General features: G+C 33.9%; 1 protein-coding gene across 1 annotated transcript; it reads right to left on the bottom strand.

Annotated features, from left to right (window-relative positions):
* Window positions 1-764: 764 nt before the first annotated feature.
* On the bottom strand, window positions 765-10,793 carry LOC135684441 (26S proteasome non-ATPase regulatory subunit 13). Its single transcript, XM_065200053.2, has 16 exons — window positions 10,606-10,793; window positions 9,227-9,305; window positions 8,852-8,886; window positions 8,423-8,478; window positions 7,685-7,728; window positions 6,663-6,749; window positions 6,219-6,314; window positions 5,757-5,832; window positions 5,173-5,252; window positions 4,488-4,566; window positions 4,234-4,280; window positions 3,593-3,655; window positions 3,137-3,217; window positions 2,104-2,149; window positions 1,526-1,596; window positions 765-991 (listed from the first exon to the last, which is right to left on the bottom strand). The coding sequence occupies exons 1-16, from the start codon at window positions 10,698-10,700 to the stop codon at window positions 890-892; spliced, it is 1,137 nt and encodes a 378-aa protein (XP_065056125.2). The 5' UTR covers window positions 10,701-10,793; the 3' UTR covers window positions 765-889.
* Between the last annotated feature and the right edge of the window lie 4,638 nt (window positions 10,794-15,431).

The following is a 15,431-nucleotide window of genomic DNA, read 5'->3' as shown; positions in this document are numbered from 1 at the left end:
TCGCCCATGTGACATAAAATATTCTCTGCAATTTTCAAGACTTTTTGGAATTGATGCCTAATATTGAGCCTCGAGATTAGAGAAATTGATTTCACGCTTTTCTTTAGATATCAATTTGTTTTGAAAGCAATTTCTTTAGATATCTTCAGATTTCTTTAATTTGTAAGAAGTAAATCTGATAAATGGTTAGTGGTTCGACATAAAGGTTCATTATCATGAAAATTCAAGAAAGTACACGTTTGGACTCAACTGTCAGTGATCAGAGAATACAAGGTACATTCTCTATATATTCCTAATATATTCCTCACGCCCAATGTTTTAATCATGGTGATCATGTAACAATACAAATTTTCACCTATAGTGATGTGAGGTCAAATTTTCAACAAGCGACTTTATGCTGACAACCTATAGTGATGTGAGGTATATAGGTTGAAAGAGTATTTGCAGCACGACACAGAACGAGTCTGTCTAATTACACATAGGAAATCTGCCTTACTCAGATTCAAAGAAACCAGTAATTAAAAAAATAGATTCAGGCCGGTCGTAAAGACATATTTTGACATGAGTAGCTTCTCGGGTAGAGAAATTTTAAGTTTTTTTATAAATATACATATTCCTAGAATAGATTAAGAATTAGAAGTGGCACCAAAGACCAAAGAGATTATTTCTTGTGAAATTTTAGTTATAAAACGTTTGAAGGCTTCGAGAGTTGCCTAAATTATTTTTCAACACTGGCGATCACTCAGTTCAAAAAAAACAATAGGTTGTGAGAATATCTCTTGTCTATGAGAAAAGAAGAAACACGTGTACAATAATTTCCATGCTAGATAAACCAGAGTACAACGATTAATGGGTGAAAAACGAGACAGGTGGCAACAGTTTGTTCAAGTTAGGATGACACTAGAAGTTCAGGAACCTGGTTCTCAACCATGCGCACAGATGATTTGACTTTTTCACACCAAGAACCAAGGACAGTGTTCATGTTGTTGATCTAAAAAATAAATGATTTTTATTTAACAAGAATTAGACGCATCTTTTCTGCATCTGTGGAATCTTATTCTCAGTTATGAAAACAATTTTCATATGACTAATTTGCAACCTTGATCGAATTAGCGTTTTATTTGGAAGTTTGTAAATGTGATTTAACAGTTTGCGAAGGTAAAATTTTTCTTATTGCCACGGCGATCTAGCTATTGTTACGATAAAGAAATTAAAAAAAAACTTGAAAAACTCAGTTTTCTTTAAAATTCATCTTGCCATTGGTGATGACTGCTACATGAACCAAGTCCTTACCTCTTCATATGGAAACAGAGACAAGGAATGCTTAAACTTGTTTTATTTTGATCTTATCGTGTAAAAAAACTTTTCAAAAACAAACAATAACTGCTATGATATCAGTTTTCGAACTGATACTGTTGCCTATTGATACAATTCATCCCCCATCCAGAAAGGGTTCTATGGGGTAAAGTCTCCAAAACGCAGCATAATGAAGTATCGGAACATTTAAGAATGAAATACCACTAACCTGATTAAGATCCAGCACCCTTGGTTGCACCCACGTAATGTTTACAACTTGGTCAACTTCGTCTATTGATCCTGAAACAGCAAACAATAATAGACATACTGATCGGAACGCATCTCAAAAACTTTGTTTGAAGTTTGTTTGGCACTTTACTTGGTATACGCAATATACAGTGTTGTTTGTATAGGGGCATTGATTTTCGTCATTTGCCTCGGGCTCAAACAGCCTCAGCTTCAGTGTCATTGTGAAATGCACGCGGGTACGAAGAATGTTTGAAGACAACCATAAAATATTTTTGTAAACATTGAAGCGAATTTAAGTTTTTCTCTTTAACACCAGGGCTATTCAAATGTGAGAAATCAAATATGAAACAAAAGAATCTTAAAGGATTTTTACATAAACAAAATTTCAAGTCAAAAACAATGGCAAAAAATTTCAGCCTGATTCAAGGGATACCTGGTGGACGAGGTTTGCAGTAAAAGGAAAGTATTATTTCTAGCTACGTGAACTCTTCTTGAAAAAGGTTAATAGCTTATTGTATGGATCTGACAAGAGTAAGTTGAAGGATTTCGAAAATGCACCTTTTACTAGGCCTAATGACAATGCCTTCATCACGATTAACTCAACCTGAAAGAAAAGTTACGAGTATTAACCTAAAATGAAATGACAGTTTCACAAAATTTTGCAAAACGTCATTAAAACAATGCAAAACTCAACCAAGTTCGAAATAACATTCAAGATCGCAGCACTTTCTAGTTTTGATTTCTACCAATCTAGTCAAGATAAGACGTCACACTAACTTTATAATTTCAAACAAGAGAACTATTGCCTCGTTCTTGATTTTCTGACTGAGACTGACCATTAAGGAAAAACAAACATTTAGGAATCTTGTGAAAAAATGAGACTCGATGGTCACAAATTCTTTCACAAGATGTTTCGCATGAACCCATCAAATATGAATGCTTCTTTACTGCAAACTTTCCAAAAATGTTCTAGTGGCTAAATAATCTGTAAAGATGCCACTCGAAAGTATGAAAGGCTGGCTTCATTCTGAAGCCCATATCATTTCCAGGAACTCAGGATCACGTCCATAGATTCAACCTGATTGGCCAGCTTCTATTTTAAGCTAGTGTAAAGCGTTCGCTGCCGGAAAAGTTCGAAGTGAAATCTTGCAAAGTTTAAGTGCGCACGAGCAAGACGTTTCTCTCGTAAAATTAGCGCTAAGCTTTCCCTCAGTGGAAATCAAGCTTTACACTTTCGAGCAGGGTGACAAAAAATTCTTCCGGACGATATCGACTGCTTGGTAAGGAAACCGTTAAAAATGTAATTGAGCGATCCTGCAAGGGTCTATTTTTCAAACCTTTTTAAAATGAAAGAGCATGATACCAACGGCTATAATTAAAGCAGATGGCGCAGCGCAATACCTGTCTTTCATAAACTTTGATTTATTCTCTCCCTTATTCTTTCATGTCAAATTCAAATCATTTAGCCAATATACACTTGGATAATGGGAGAAGGGGGTGAAGAAAACAGTGTTACACAAACGTATTCCACTGATACCAATAGCTAAGAAAGCAAAACAGCTATTTAAACGTTTTAAGAAATATATTTTACTTCGTTTAAAGGCATAGATGTCGCTTCTGATATTGTGGTAAATGGAATTGTTCTTTCCGTCGAAGGCCTTTTAAACGCCAGCTGAGAATAAACGAGAAAAGAGTGTTCAACAATGTCAATGCCATCATTTCTAATGTCCTCACTTGAGGCAAAGAGTTCTAATCTCATCACTAAAAAACCTAAGAAAAGACCAAACAACTTGAATAGCTAAAAAAGTGCATATTTCTACATTTAAAACAGCATTTATAGAACGCAAAATTTTTGGCATTAGTGTGTGTGAAAGATTAGAGTGAAGCAGATGATTTTCAAAAATAGTAAAATATTTCATTTTAGAAATAAGACACAATAACGAAAATTTTCATTAAATTCTGAAGGAAATTTTCAAATGCAGTCTCTCTAAACCTTTCTGGTGGGCACAATTTTACCAGCTGAATTGTAAAAGTAGCAACAACCCACCTCCATCAGTGCCAAAAGGGTGATTTTTTCCACTAATTTTTGCTGGTTCGACTGAAGATCGGACTGCATGGAATTGAAATTAGAAAATCAACAAAATGATCAATGAATCAGAGTAAGAGGAAAATCTTAGAAACAACCATTCAGCGAAAGAAGCAATCGATCAACTAAAGAATCAATCGATCGACAAAAACTGAGAATCAATTGATAAACTGAAAACAGATTGATCAAATAGAAAACATACTGTAAAACCATTCAATCCAATAATGAACCAATCGATAAACGATAGAATCGATCGATCGTTTAAAAAGTCGATTGACAAACTAAAAATTGAATCTATCAACTGATAAAATAAAACTGAGAAATTGAAGAATCAATAAACTTAAAAATCAATCAATCATCTAGAGAAACAATGAATCAAAAAAGAGTTAACAAATCAACATAAGCAATAGTTGGTCACTGATGGTATAAAACCATAAATTGGCTATTAACCGGAACTAACTGAGCAGCTAAATTGTTTTATTCTCATTCTAAGTAAAATTTGAATGACGTCATATCAGGGACAAAAACCTGTAAGATTTCCGTGAAGCTTAAACCATGAATATTAGATATAAAGCCATTCAGAAATTAATTTGTAAACCAACCTGAGTTTGCCACTTTGGCTCAAGTTCTCTAAACTTCTTTATATCGCCTACGAAAAGAACATCAAAGAAATATTCTAGGGTCTTAAACAATTTAACAGCATGGCCGCGATCTACCAAACTTTTTCTTTTCGTTACTTGCGATTGTAGGGTTTTCTCAACAGCTGATATGATATCGTTTAGTTCAGCAAAGATACAAGCATTATATATACAATGCATAATAGAGCAGAAAAACAACAAAGCATAAATATCTATACCTGAGTTAAAGGCATATAAGAGATCTACAAGCCAAGATTGCTCGGTGCCTTGAAGAGCTCGTAAAACTTCATGGGCAAGCTGCAAAACATATTTCAAAATATACCAAAAATATTATTATCCAATGGTTAAATGTGATAAATACTAATATTTCCGTTTTATTATTTCCGTTTTTCACAGAACACAATTATATACAGGGCCGGCGCCACGAATTTTAAATTGGGGGCCAAGGCTTCTTACCCCCTTTACTGCAGCTTCAAAACTACTTGCTTCGCCAAAAGGTGGGGGCCATGGCCACCCCCCCCCCCCGGTTGGCGTGGGCCCTGCTATAGATAAAGTACTATGTTGAACAGTTTTAATTTTTATGTAATTTGAAAATTAAGTGTGATCTTGATAGCATCTAGCTATGAGTTTTGATCTTACATATTTTTAAATGAAAATACAGCATATAAATTCTACAGTAGTTAGAAAGCTGTTAGTGACTCTAAACAAACAAATAAAAAAAGAGACAAATAAAAACTCTATAACATCTCACAAATTTTACAATGAATTTTTAATTCATCAGAAGCTATTTGCATAGATTTAGAGCTAAACGATTGATATGCAATCTAAGACATCAACAGATATTTCACAAATTTCTCTTTCAGCAGACAAATTGAAATTCAAAATCTCTTTTCACATACTTACCAACTCCCCAAAATTGAAAACTTCATCACCAAGTAATGCAGCGAGAGACAAGCTAAAAGCTCTTTGTTGCAACTCAGATTCTTCACAGAAGCAAAAAAAAGACATATAGCAAGAAACATCCAAAAATGGTGTCTTAATGTCATATTAAGGTCAAGGCACCACATCAGATAGAAAAGAAAGCCCAGCCTCACAACAAATGTTATGGATAAAAAACAAGTCTTGCCACCATTTTCTTGTTATAAAAGCACTTGAAGTCTTTATAGACTTGGAGTCTTTATACTTCAGTTCTTTGACACTCTAATCAGAAGCAAGTCTAACATACATTTCTTCTAGCAACATCCAACTTGAAGTATATCCATAACAATAAAACAAGACACTCTAAGGTCAGATTGCCTTTCAAAAATTGTCCAGGTCACTCTTTAGAATGACAATTAACATTTTATCTCGTGTTATGATGCATTTTCCTTTAAATTTTTTCTGACTGCCATGTCTGCAAGATTGCTTGTCAGGAAGTGAAGGGTGGATATAGGACAATTAAATGATTTAGAGGCTAACTTCAACAACCAATACCAACCAATACTTACTGGGAAGCTGAGAAAAATCCATGCATCCAAGATATCTAAGAGCATCTCTATAGTATTTATTGAATGACCCTGCCCTCTACAAGAAATTTAGATTGTAAATATAAAAATATATTGCAACAAAATGAAGGGGAATTGCAAAACAAAGTGAAGAAAATTGTTTTTTCTATCATTCTAAGAACCATAATCAGTTAATTTCAGCAACATACATAAAATCTGAAAAATTATTCAGTTGACAAATTTTTAAAAAAAGAAATCCTTTCTAATAAATATTATCAAATTGGTTCTTTCCAGAAATAAAGACTAGGAAATTTTTTTAGGATAAAGAAAATAATTTTGAATATGAGCTCAGTATAATATTGGCAGCAGGTAGATAACCATAAAACTTATCAATTAGAAATTACTAATTATAAACAAAGTAATTAGAAAATGAGAAAAAAGTAGACAAAGTAATTAGAAAGTTACCATAAAATAGTTGCTAGACAAATCATAAAATCTTCCATGAACACTGGTGATGTTGTCAAATAAGTCAAGTTTTGCTTGAGCCTCGTTTATTACGGTCTAAAAGAAAATATAAAAGATAAAAAGGTGTAATTAAATCCAAGCAACATAATATCAAATAAAATTCAGTAACCCAAGATCATTATCTTGAAACATGAGTTCATACATCAAATTTAAGCAGAAGAAGTCCGATAATGTTAACTAGACAAAATTTGATAAGTTTAAGATTAAAAAGGAAATTTTAAACAAATATTTATGATAACTTTTTTAGAATTATAAAGTAATAAATAGATGGCTGGATAATTGAGCAATAAAGAGTAAAAGTTTTAAGTTGAATAACATACCAGCTGTAAATTTTTAAGATTTGTGAGTGACACCAAAGAATAAAGGAAAGAAAAACATTTTTACTTTTACGTCATCCATTTGATTGGTCTCAAGTTTCACTCTTCCAATAGACGTTAATAACAACACAATTCCTTCTGCATTGCTTTTTACCTTTTAAAAGAGAAAAACACACTCTGATAATGTATTACATTTAAACAATAAAAGATAATAAAATTGGACTCCTAGCAAATACAAACAATCTATTATTGGCAAAAAATATAGATATATATTGCCCTAATTTATTCTTTGAGTTAGCAATGGCAAGATTCTCAATGCAGGAAAAACTTCCAAATCAAACTAATGATACAATAATAAGAATAAATTAGTGTAATAAAAGCACAACTTTGTACATGGTAGTTGAATACTATTGTGATGTTTTGAGCAAAACTCTTCATCAGGTATAGAGAATTGGACCGAAGAGCAATGAATAAAAAGAAAACAGAGAACGTAGAATCAAAATATTAGCTATATAGCAACCAGAAGGAGTTCAGAATAGAATTTGCTTCCAACTCCCCTCACATGTTTTCATCTTATCTGACAATCTATGCTGTATTACTTCTGCAATACCTTTACTACTTGTGTTTACGTTTGTATTTGTTGCTACCTAGCATCCAAAGGTAGTTTTTAGGACACTGAGAAGCTATGCTTATTAAGCAGTGTCCTGGTCCTTCCTCTTGATGTGACCACATTTCGTGATTCCTACGCCTGGAATTACAGAGCTGGCAACTCTCCCCACTCTGGGTGAAAGTTTGGTCATGTCAGGGACTCAAACCACGGACTCTTGGGTCTATAGTCAGCGCCTCTAACAACTGAGCCATCCCTGTGTTTACATGTTTACTATATTAATTTTTTTATTATATTCATTTGATGTACATACAACTGAACAACATTGATAATCAAACCTTATCATACAGTAGTTTAAATAACTTAACAGAGAGATTAGGTCTAATTGTTAATTAATTAAAAATACTTCTTTTAGCAAAATGGGCTTGTGGTAAAAATGGGGAACAATTTACTTGAGAAGCTAAAACTTGTTGATATCATACCCGCTCTTTTGTTTTTTCAAAAAGTTTCAGCTTGTCTTCTGGGTCTGCAATGAGAAAAATGTAAACATAGTTCAAAATGTCAAGAAAAGTTTAAGAATCCTTTAATGAAAACTAAGTAGATATCATCCAGTGCAAAACGTTAATTCTGCAAAACAAACTATAAGTGAGCAATTTCACAGCCAGCTATTACATCTGGTAAGCTCAAAAGCAAAACTTAAACCTTCCCCTGACATTTCAATTCCACTTTAGAGTTAGATTTAGAATGATGTTTGGCTTCAAACCTGAAATCACTAAGCTTTCAAAAATTTAGCTGCAAGTGCCAAAACATAGTGCTACCTTTAGTGATTGAAAGTTCTAAGGCTTTAGGCAAACAGAAGAATTTGCTTACTTTGAGGCTTTGTTACTTAAATTTCAAATTGATACCAGTATAATCAAAGTTTTGTCCCACTGCTTTCTGTCCTTGTATTTTCTTTAACATTTCATTTTTTGTTTTCTTTAAATTTGGTGTGTTGATGATGTATAATAAATATTAGATGTACATAGTTTTATGAATCCAGCAGACACCTTTTCTGACATAGAGCCCCAGAACTCAAATACTTGACAGAAAATTATCTGTCTAGACAACATACTTTGGAATTCTCCAAATAAAAATTTACAAAGTAACAACTTATGCTAAAAGAAAATTTATAAAGTTACTACTTTCCACTGATGTTTATAGTATAATTTTCAATAAATTACCTTTTAGTTCTTGAGCGACAATAAGTATCATCTCTGTTAGGGACAAAGGATTCAACCTGGAGTTAGAAAAATAATCTGGTAACTAACTATAGAACTTACATACTTTTGCTAATGTGTTTTTAAACCAGCAACCTATTATCAAAAACTGCTTTAGCTTTAATCCAATATATATTTTTCTTGAAACAAATAACAAATTGATTAACAAACACAATACAGCTTGGCTCTGATGGAAACACTTGCAAAGTTTTTTATGTATTTCAGATCAAAGAGCCCATCAAGAAATCTGAAGTTTAAATTTACTAATTGACTATCAATTAGTGGATCATTCCACTTACTGAAGATGGTGATATCTGGTACAATAATTTGACATTAAGCCTCAAAACATCTACAGGTAGGATAACCATCTATTTGTGGAGTTTGAATACTTACCTATGCTCAAAGTCCTTTATGAATTTTTCATAGATCTGAAACAATAATTGTTCTAAGTTAAGCCAACACAACTGGTGATGCACACTATTTTAAAATTAAATGCATTTACCATCTTCAGTTGTTAGAATTGTATGTTGGATGAATTGATGATTATATGAAACTTGAAACTTTACCAGGTTTAAATCTAAAACATCAGCATAAAGTGACAAAATTACCCATTTCCTATGAAGAACCAAGTTCAAGAAATACTTGGCAAATATATCATATTGCAGGAGTCACAATATATTGCTTTAGGATAATAATTTATATCTAATAATGTGCATATAAAAATTGATATTAACAGATAATCCAAAATGATTTACTGCACTAGGTTACCTCAACAAGGCCACCATTTTGTTTGAAAAAATCTTCTTTTAAGAATTCAGTTATTTCAACAGTTAGTTCGTGCCAAAGCCTAAAAAAAGAGAATGAAAATCATATGCAACATGCTTTGGAGAGAAAATAAAATCCTAAAACTCATTAGAAATGCTTTCTTTACTATAAATTTATGCTTTTTATAATATGAAAATGTTTGATCTTATTCTACAAAAAAGAAAAGAGTAGAATTTTAGGAAAAGAAAAATTATCAATTTTGCAAAATCAAGAATTATTTTTAAATGTCTGGAATAAATAGATTTTCAAAAACTAATTTATTGTTACATTGGTAAATCTCAATATCAAAATGTCATTACCCAGGAAATTTATACTTGGCTCACTTTATTTAGCAGCTTCATACTATTCATACTATTAAGAAGAATATGTTCAAATTTTTTAATTTTATTTGAAAAAATTCTGTACTAGAAGTCAAATTCTTGGCATACTTTTTTAAAAATTGAAATATTTTTTTAAATACCTGAAAAATAAAAAATAAAGGATTTATGGTTTATTCATTGGGAACAATGCTGTTAAATCTAGTTACAAATGTAGCTTTTTGTCCAAAAATGCTCGATGCTATGCAAGAAGTTAAAGTGAATGCTAAAAAATATTAGTACTTCCATTCAAGCATGCCCTTATTCCAAAGCTTACATAGAATTAAGAAATGGCTTTGAAAGAAGAAAACATTTCACAGCATACTACTATAAGCTATTTCGTCTGACACTCCTCAGAGTATACAATGTTAGAATAAGGGTCTGAAAGAACACGATGAAAAATATATACCCATTTGTGGATCAAAAAAGGCCAATTTCGAAAAACACAAGCACATGACTGGCATAGTTGTCCAATCAGTGCTGCATGTCTATAGAAAATTACCACTGGAGACAAAGAGAAAAAACGAACTTCTTCTGTCTATAATGATTAAAGATGTCTATGAAATTAGGACAATGCAAAATTATTGGATAAAAACGAATCTATTCTTGATAAAACAGGAAACTCTTGGAGATCTTCATTTTCAACATTAAGTGTTGTTCACATCAGATCCCCTGTGCATTTTTCAACCTGTGCATCTTTAAAAAATTCCAATCTTGGAGTGAGCTATCTGAATTTTAATTTGCATCAAACACTAAAAGTCTATGAATATGAATAATCTTGATGCACTTTGGTGAAATTTTTGCTATTTTGAAACTTAAAGTTAAACTAATAACAATAAAATGTTCCATTTTATATTTTACGAGGGGCCGTGCAAACTATATCCTGAAAAAAAATAAAGAAAACAGTATATTTTATCTAGGCCATTGATTGTACGCTAGCGCTAGCTAGTAGACAGCGACCCAAACCTTTTGTCGTAGAGTTGCTGAAATCTCCCCCATTGCTCTGAATGCTCTGGATCTGACTGCTGCTTGGAAACGAGGAACTCTTGCACTTCTTTCATCTTTGATATTTCTGTAAAAATGCTTCTAGCTTTAGTTTTCTTTCTTTCTCAACTTTTTAGCGTTTCAACCTTTGCCTCGATTTGAAGCACAAAGGTGGTAGCATACGATAAAGGTGGAAATTTTTCCGCCTATCAAATAAAAATTCCCCTGAAAGTTTTATTAGCATAAAAGCTTTTGCTTCGAAACATGAAAGAAAAACGAGAATAAAGGTTGAAATACACGATCAGATTTTTCTGTCAATTTTTCCCAAGAATTTTTACATCCGTTTTTTCATCAGTTTAACTGAAGGAACGCGTGTTTACACGATCAGTAAAAATTCTTCAGTTTTTCAGTTTTGCGATGGATAGCGTCACAGAACGTGCTGCAGCTGCATTCTTTATTACCACAATTTTAAAACGAAAAAGAAGGAGAAAACAGGGGTCCACATTAGTAAAACCATGGATACAAAAACGTTCACAACTTGGAATGTATATGTATGACACATTGTTGGGGGAATTTCACCAACAGGAGAAGGGTGAATACAATAAGTTTTTAAGGATGAAACCAAAGAATTTTGATGAACTGTTGGCCTTGATACGAAATGTTCTTTTTCGCTAAATCTTTCCCATTTTCGTAGCCATGTTAAAGCTTGTTTTTACTCAGATTTACTTTAAAAAGTTCGCCTCATTGCTCACTCAAAATACGTTATACGTAGATAATCCGTTAATTAGTGTGATAACCACTGCTTTCCGGTTTGGATGAAGCTTTGACTGATCAGTTTGACTAAAAAGTTGAGCACGTCAGACTTTTGGTTATGGTTTTGCCTCGTCAGTCAAAAAAAACGCCACATATTTTGACTGATGAGCAAAAACTGACGAAAAAACTGATCTTATAGTTCAGTCTTAAAGGCATTGAGTCATGATAAAATGGATCGGGTATACCCAATGAGTCACGATTTTCATGACTGCGATGCTATTGGTTGACCTTAAACTGGTCACATGAACTCACCTCGTACAGTTTCCATCAATAGCAAGTTGTCAACAATGGATGACAATTTCACATGAAACAGCAATGATCACACCGAAACTAAATTACCCCCTATAGACATGCCTTTAAGCATCGTCCCAGTGGTGGCCCCAGGATGTTAAGCATTTCGAAGGAACCGCCTTGGATGAATTGATCAAAACAAATAATCTCTGTCAGCTGAAAAATGTGCCTACTAATGAGGGTATGTCTTGCATTGATCTTATAATTACTGATCAACCTAACATGTTCATTGATTCTGGTGTCCATCCCTCCCTTGATGACCACTGTCAACATCAAATTGTTTATGGCAAAACAAGTATTTCTATTCTCTACCCTCCTTCATAACAACTCTTTGGGAGTACGCTGAACGTAACGATCAGGCAATTAAAATTGCTATAAGCAACGTTGACTGGGCATCTCAGTTTGATATGACTGAACTGTTTACAAATGAAATTTCCTCCATAATGTCAGTACATATTCCTAATATAGTTGTCAAGTGCAACGATAAAGATCCACCATGGATGACACAAGAATTGAAAACGGCGATTAAACGAAAACACAGAGTGTTTGGTAAATATATTAGACGTGGCAAAGGACAGGAAGACTGGGATTATGTTAGGGGGGTGCGAAACGATACATCGAAAATGATTGCTAATGCAAAGGAAAAATATTTGAAAATCTTGGTCGTGAGCTTACAGATCGTGACCAAGGACCAAAAGCATATTAGGCGTATTCAATAGATTATTCAAAAGAAAGTGATAAATATTCCCCTTCATCTCCAAAATGGTATATTTGTCACAAGTCTGCAAGCAAAGGCCATAATACTTGATAAATCTTTTGTTCAACAGTGTTCCACTATAACAACTGGTAGCACACTTTCAACCTTTTTTCCACGAAGTGAAAAAACTTTGCATGATCTCATGATAGACAGAGGAAAGGTACTTCGATTAATTAGATCATTTAAGAGTGATAAAGCTCATGGTTGGGACGGGATCTCAACAGACATGATGAAATTATGTGATTCTTCTCTTGTTGAACCACTGTGTCTTATTTTCGAAAAATGTATTGAAACAGGCATCTATCCTTCAGTATGGGAAAAAGTCCCTGTTCATAAAAAGGATAGTAGACAGAATCAGAAAAATTATCGTCCGAAATCGCTTTTGCCAATCCTTGGTTAAAGGTTTGAGAAAGTCTTTTTCGACTCTATCATATAAGCACTTTTGTGATAACGGCTTTTTAGCTCCCAGCCAATTTGGTTTTTGCCCAGGTGATTCAACTGTCAACTAGCTATTGGCAATTATTCATAAGATATACTGTGCATTCGAGAGCGTTCCTAGTAAAGAAACTCGTTCTATCTTTTTGAATTTCTCCAAGGCATTTGATAGAGTGTGGCATGATGGTCTTCTGTACAAGCTTGAAAGCAGCGGAATATCAAGTAACCTATTAGCCTTAATGCGAAGTTTCCTGATCAATCGGAAGCAAAGAGTTGTCTTAAATGGGAAATATTCAAACTGGGAAACCGTCAAATTGGGAGTTCCACAAGGGCCGGTTCTCGGTCCTCTTTCTTCTTAATCTATATAAACGACCTCGTTGAAATTGTAAATTGTGACATCAAACTCTTTGCTGATGACACATAACTGTTTTAGGTTGTTAAAGGTGAGGCTAGAACTACTTTAGAGTTGAATCGTGACCTTGAACGTGTTAGCCTGTGGACGTGGCAATGGAAGATGCAATTTAATGCCGAGAAGACAGAAGAGGTAATTTTTTCCAGAGAAAAGGTAAAACATCAGCATCCGACTCTCAATCTTGGTAGCGAAAAGATTATCAGGAAAACTGAACATAATATCTGTAGGGACATGACCTTAAACCTTTAGTTTAAAGATAATAATAGATGCTTAATGCCTACTGTATGTGTGATAATAAACAGAAGTTGTTGCTATATATAGTCAAGTATCGCTATTGTCAAGAAAACACGCGATCGTTTAAGTTTTATGTTTTGAAGTGAAGAAAATATGAGATTTGCACATTTCGAAATTTTATGACTTAGTATCGAACCTGCGCATGGGGTAATGATACTAAGAAATACCGAGGATTACAAATCTTGGTATGATCCTGGGTGAAAAGTTAGACTTCAAGACTCATATTCGAGAGGCTATTCTTGAGGCAAGAAGGGGAATAGGGATGACAAAATTTCTGTCTAAGTATGTTTCACGTACTGTGCTTGACCAAATCTATAAACTTTATCAGACCCTATTCCCCCTCTGATGTAACGTAGACGTAATCAGATCTTGGTTACGATGATATCACAAACATGATCCACACATGACCCTTGATGTCACAAAAAGACTTGAACAAACACTGTATTCTGCAGCTCTTGCTATAACTGGTGCATGAAGAAGTACAAGTAGGCAAAGGCTCTATAATGAACTAGGATGGGAAGATTTTTTGGAAATATGTGTTGGAAAAGCGAGCATTTTGGAAACATGATAGATTTGTATCATAGAATGTGATTTAGGCGGCTGTGCCATTTCTTTGACTTGCGTAAAAATCACCAACCCGTGTATCTGTTTGATGAAATTCCTGCTGCTCGTGAAGTTTTGTTTTCTCTTAGAAACGTAAATGAATATGATGCAGCTTTTGCAGAACTGCTCGCTTTTTCAACACATATTTCCAAAATGTGCTCCTTGAATGCAATGCGTTACCAAAAGATGTTCGTGAGTCAAATACGTTAGGTGAATTTAAACGGAAGCTGCTCGCAAAGATAAGACCAGATAAGAAACCATTATTTGAAATTTGCGACACACGTGGTGTGAGATGCTTAAATATGCTCCGGCTTGATTAACGTGTCATAACATTACACTACGATGCAAAGGCGGATCCATAGTGAGTTCCTTGGTTCACAGAACTCAGTCAGTTTACCAACATATAGCTAGAAATAGTGTTGCCTGTAATAAGTAATATTTAAACTAAAAAAGGTTAACCCTTGAAATCATATGTTTTATCGCAAAATTTTAGAATTGCCACTTTGATGTAATTCGTTCGTCCTTTTCCTTCCTTTATCTCTGTCGTGATTTTGAAACGATTTTCCAGACGCTGTGGAGGACAACAGCAGTCAATCCTAGAACTCGGAAATTAACGTTTTGTGCCTCGGGAGTGAATGAATTGAAACAATGGAATTTTTGTTTGGAACACGGATGGAACTCAGTCAAAACTGCATCTTGAGCTCCGAACTGATACCATATTTGTAAGAGAGCTGTACAATAGCCAGTAGTTGATTGGCTAGCTATTGTTTCTGATCTGTTGTGGAACTGCAAAACTTTGAATTCGAAAAGGCAACTGCAGATGTCTTACTTTCACGACCATCGCAGCATTCTAGCAGATTATTAAGCGTTTGAGATAAAACCAGGAAGTATCGTTAATTTTCCAGGAGCATTAGCTACATTTATTTTAAATTGCAGTCGTTGATGGCAAGGGAGGCCTATGGTCAGACGGAACACCACGTTCTGAAAAATTGGCTGTTGTCTACGTAGGCAAAACAACAAATTGCGAGCAAACAAAAGGGAAAAACTTTGCTGTGGCATCCAAGACAAACAAGAGGGTATTTAGAAAAGGAGAGAGTTGCAGAAACTTTTACAGAGGCACTGATGAAATTGCACGATTTGAAACACATTGCATTTCACAATGTTTACACTTTTGCATAGGGTACCAAAACACATGTTACACCT

This window comes from Rhopilema esculentum, chromosome 17 (assembly GCF_057945365.1).
Source record: "Rhopilema esculentum isolate cy_ngs chromosome 17, ASM5794536v1, whole genome shotgun sequence".
NCBI classification, from domain to species: domain Eukaryota; kingdom Metazoa; phylum Cnidaria; class Scyphozoa; order Rhizostomeae; family Rhizostomatidae; genus Rhopilema; species Rhopilema esculentum.
This window is presented reverse-complemented; position numbering and strand designations above follow the sequence as displayed.

Bases quoted from the DNA above. Each gene is read 5' to 3' on its own strand.
- LOC135684441 (XM_065200053.2), bottom strand. From the start codon at position 10,700: ATGAAAGAAGTGCAAGAGTTCCTCGTTTCCAAGCAGCAGTCAGATCCA. The intron at 5,253-5,756 runs GTAAGTATTGGT...GCTTCTGTGAAG, and splicing joins GGATTTTTCTCAGCTTCCCA to AATCTGAGTTGCAACAAAGA. The intron at 992-1,525 runs GTTAGTGGTATT...TTTATTTTTTAG, and splicing joins GGGTGCTGGATCTTAATCAG to ATCAACAACATGAACACTGT.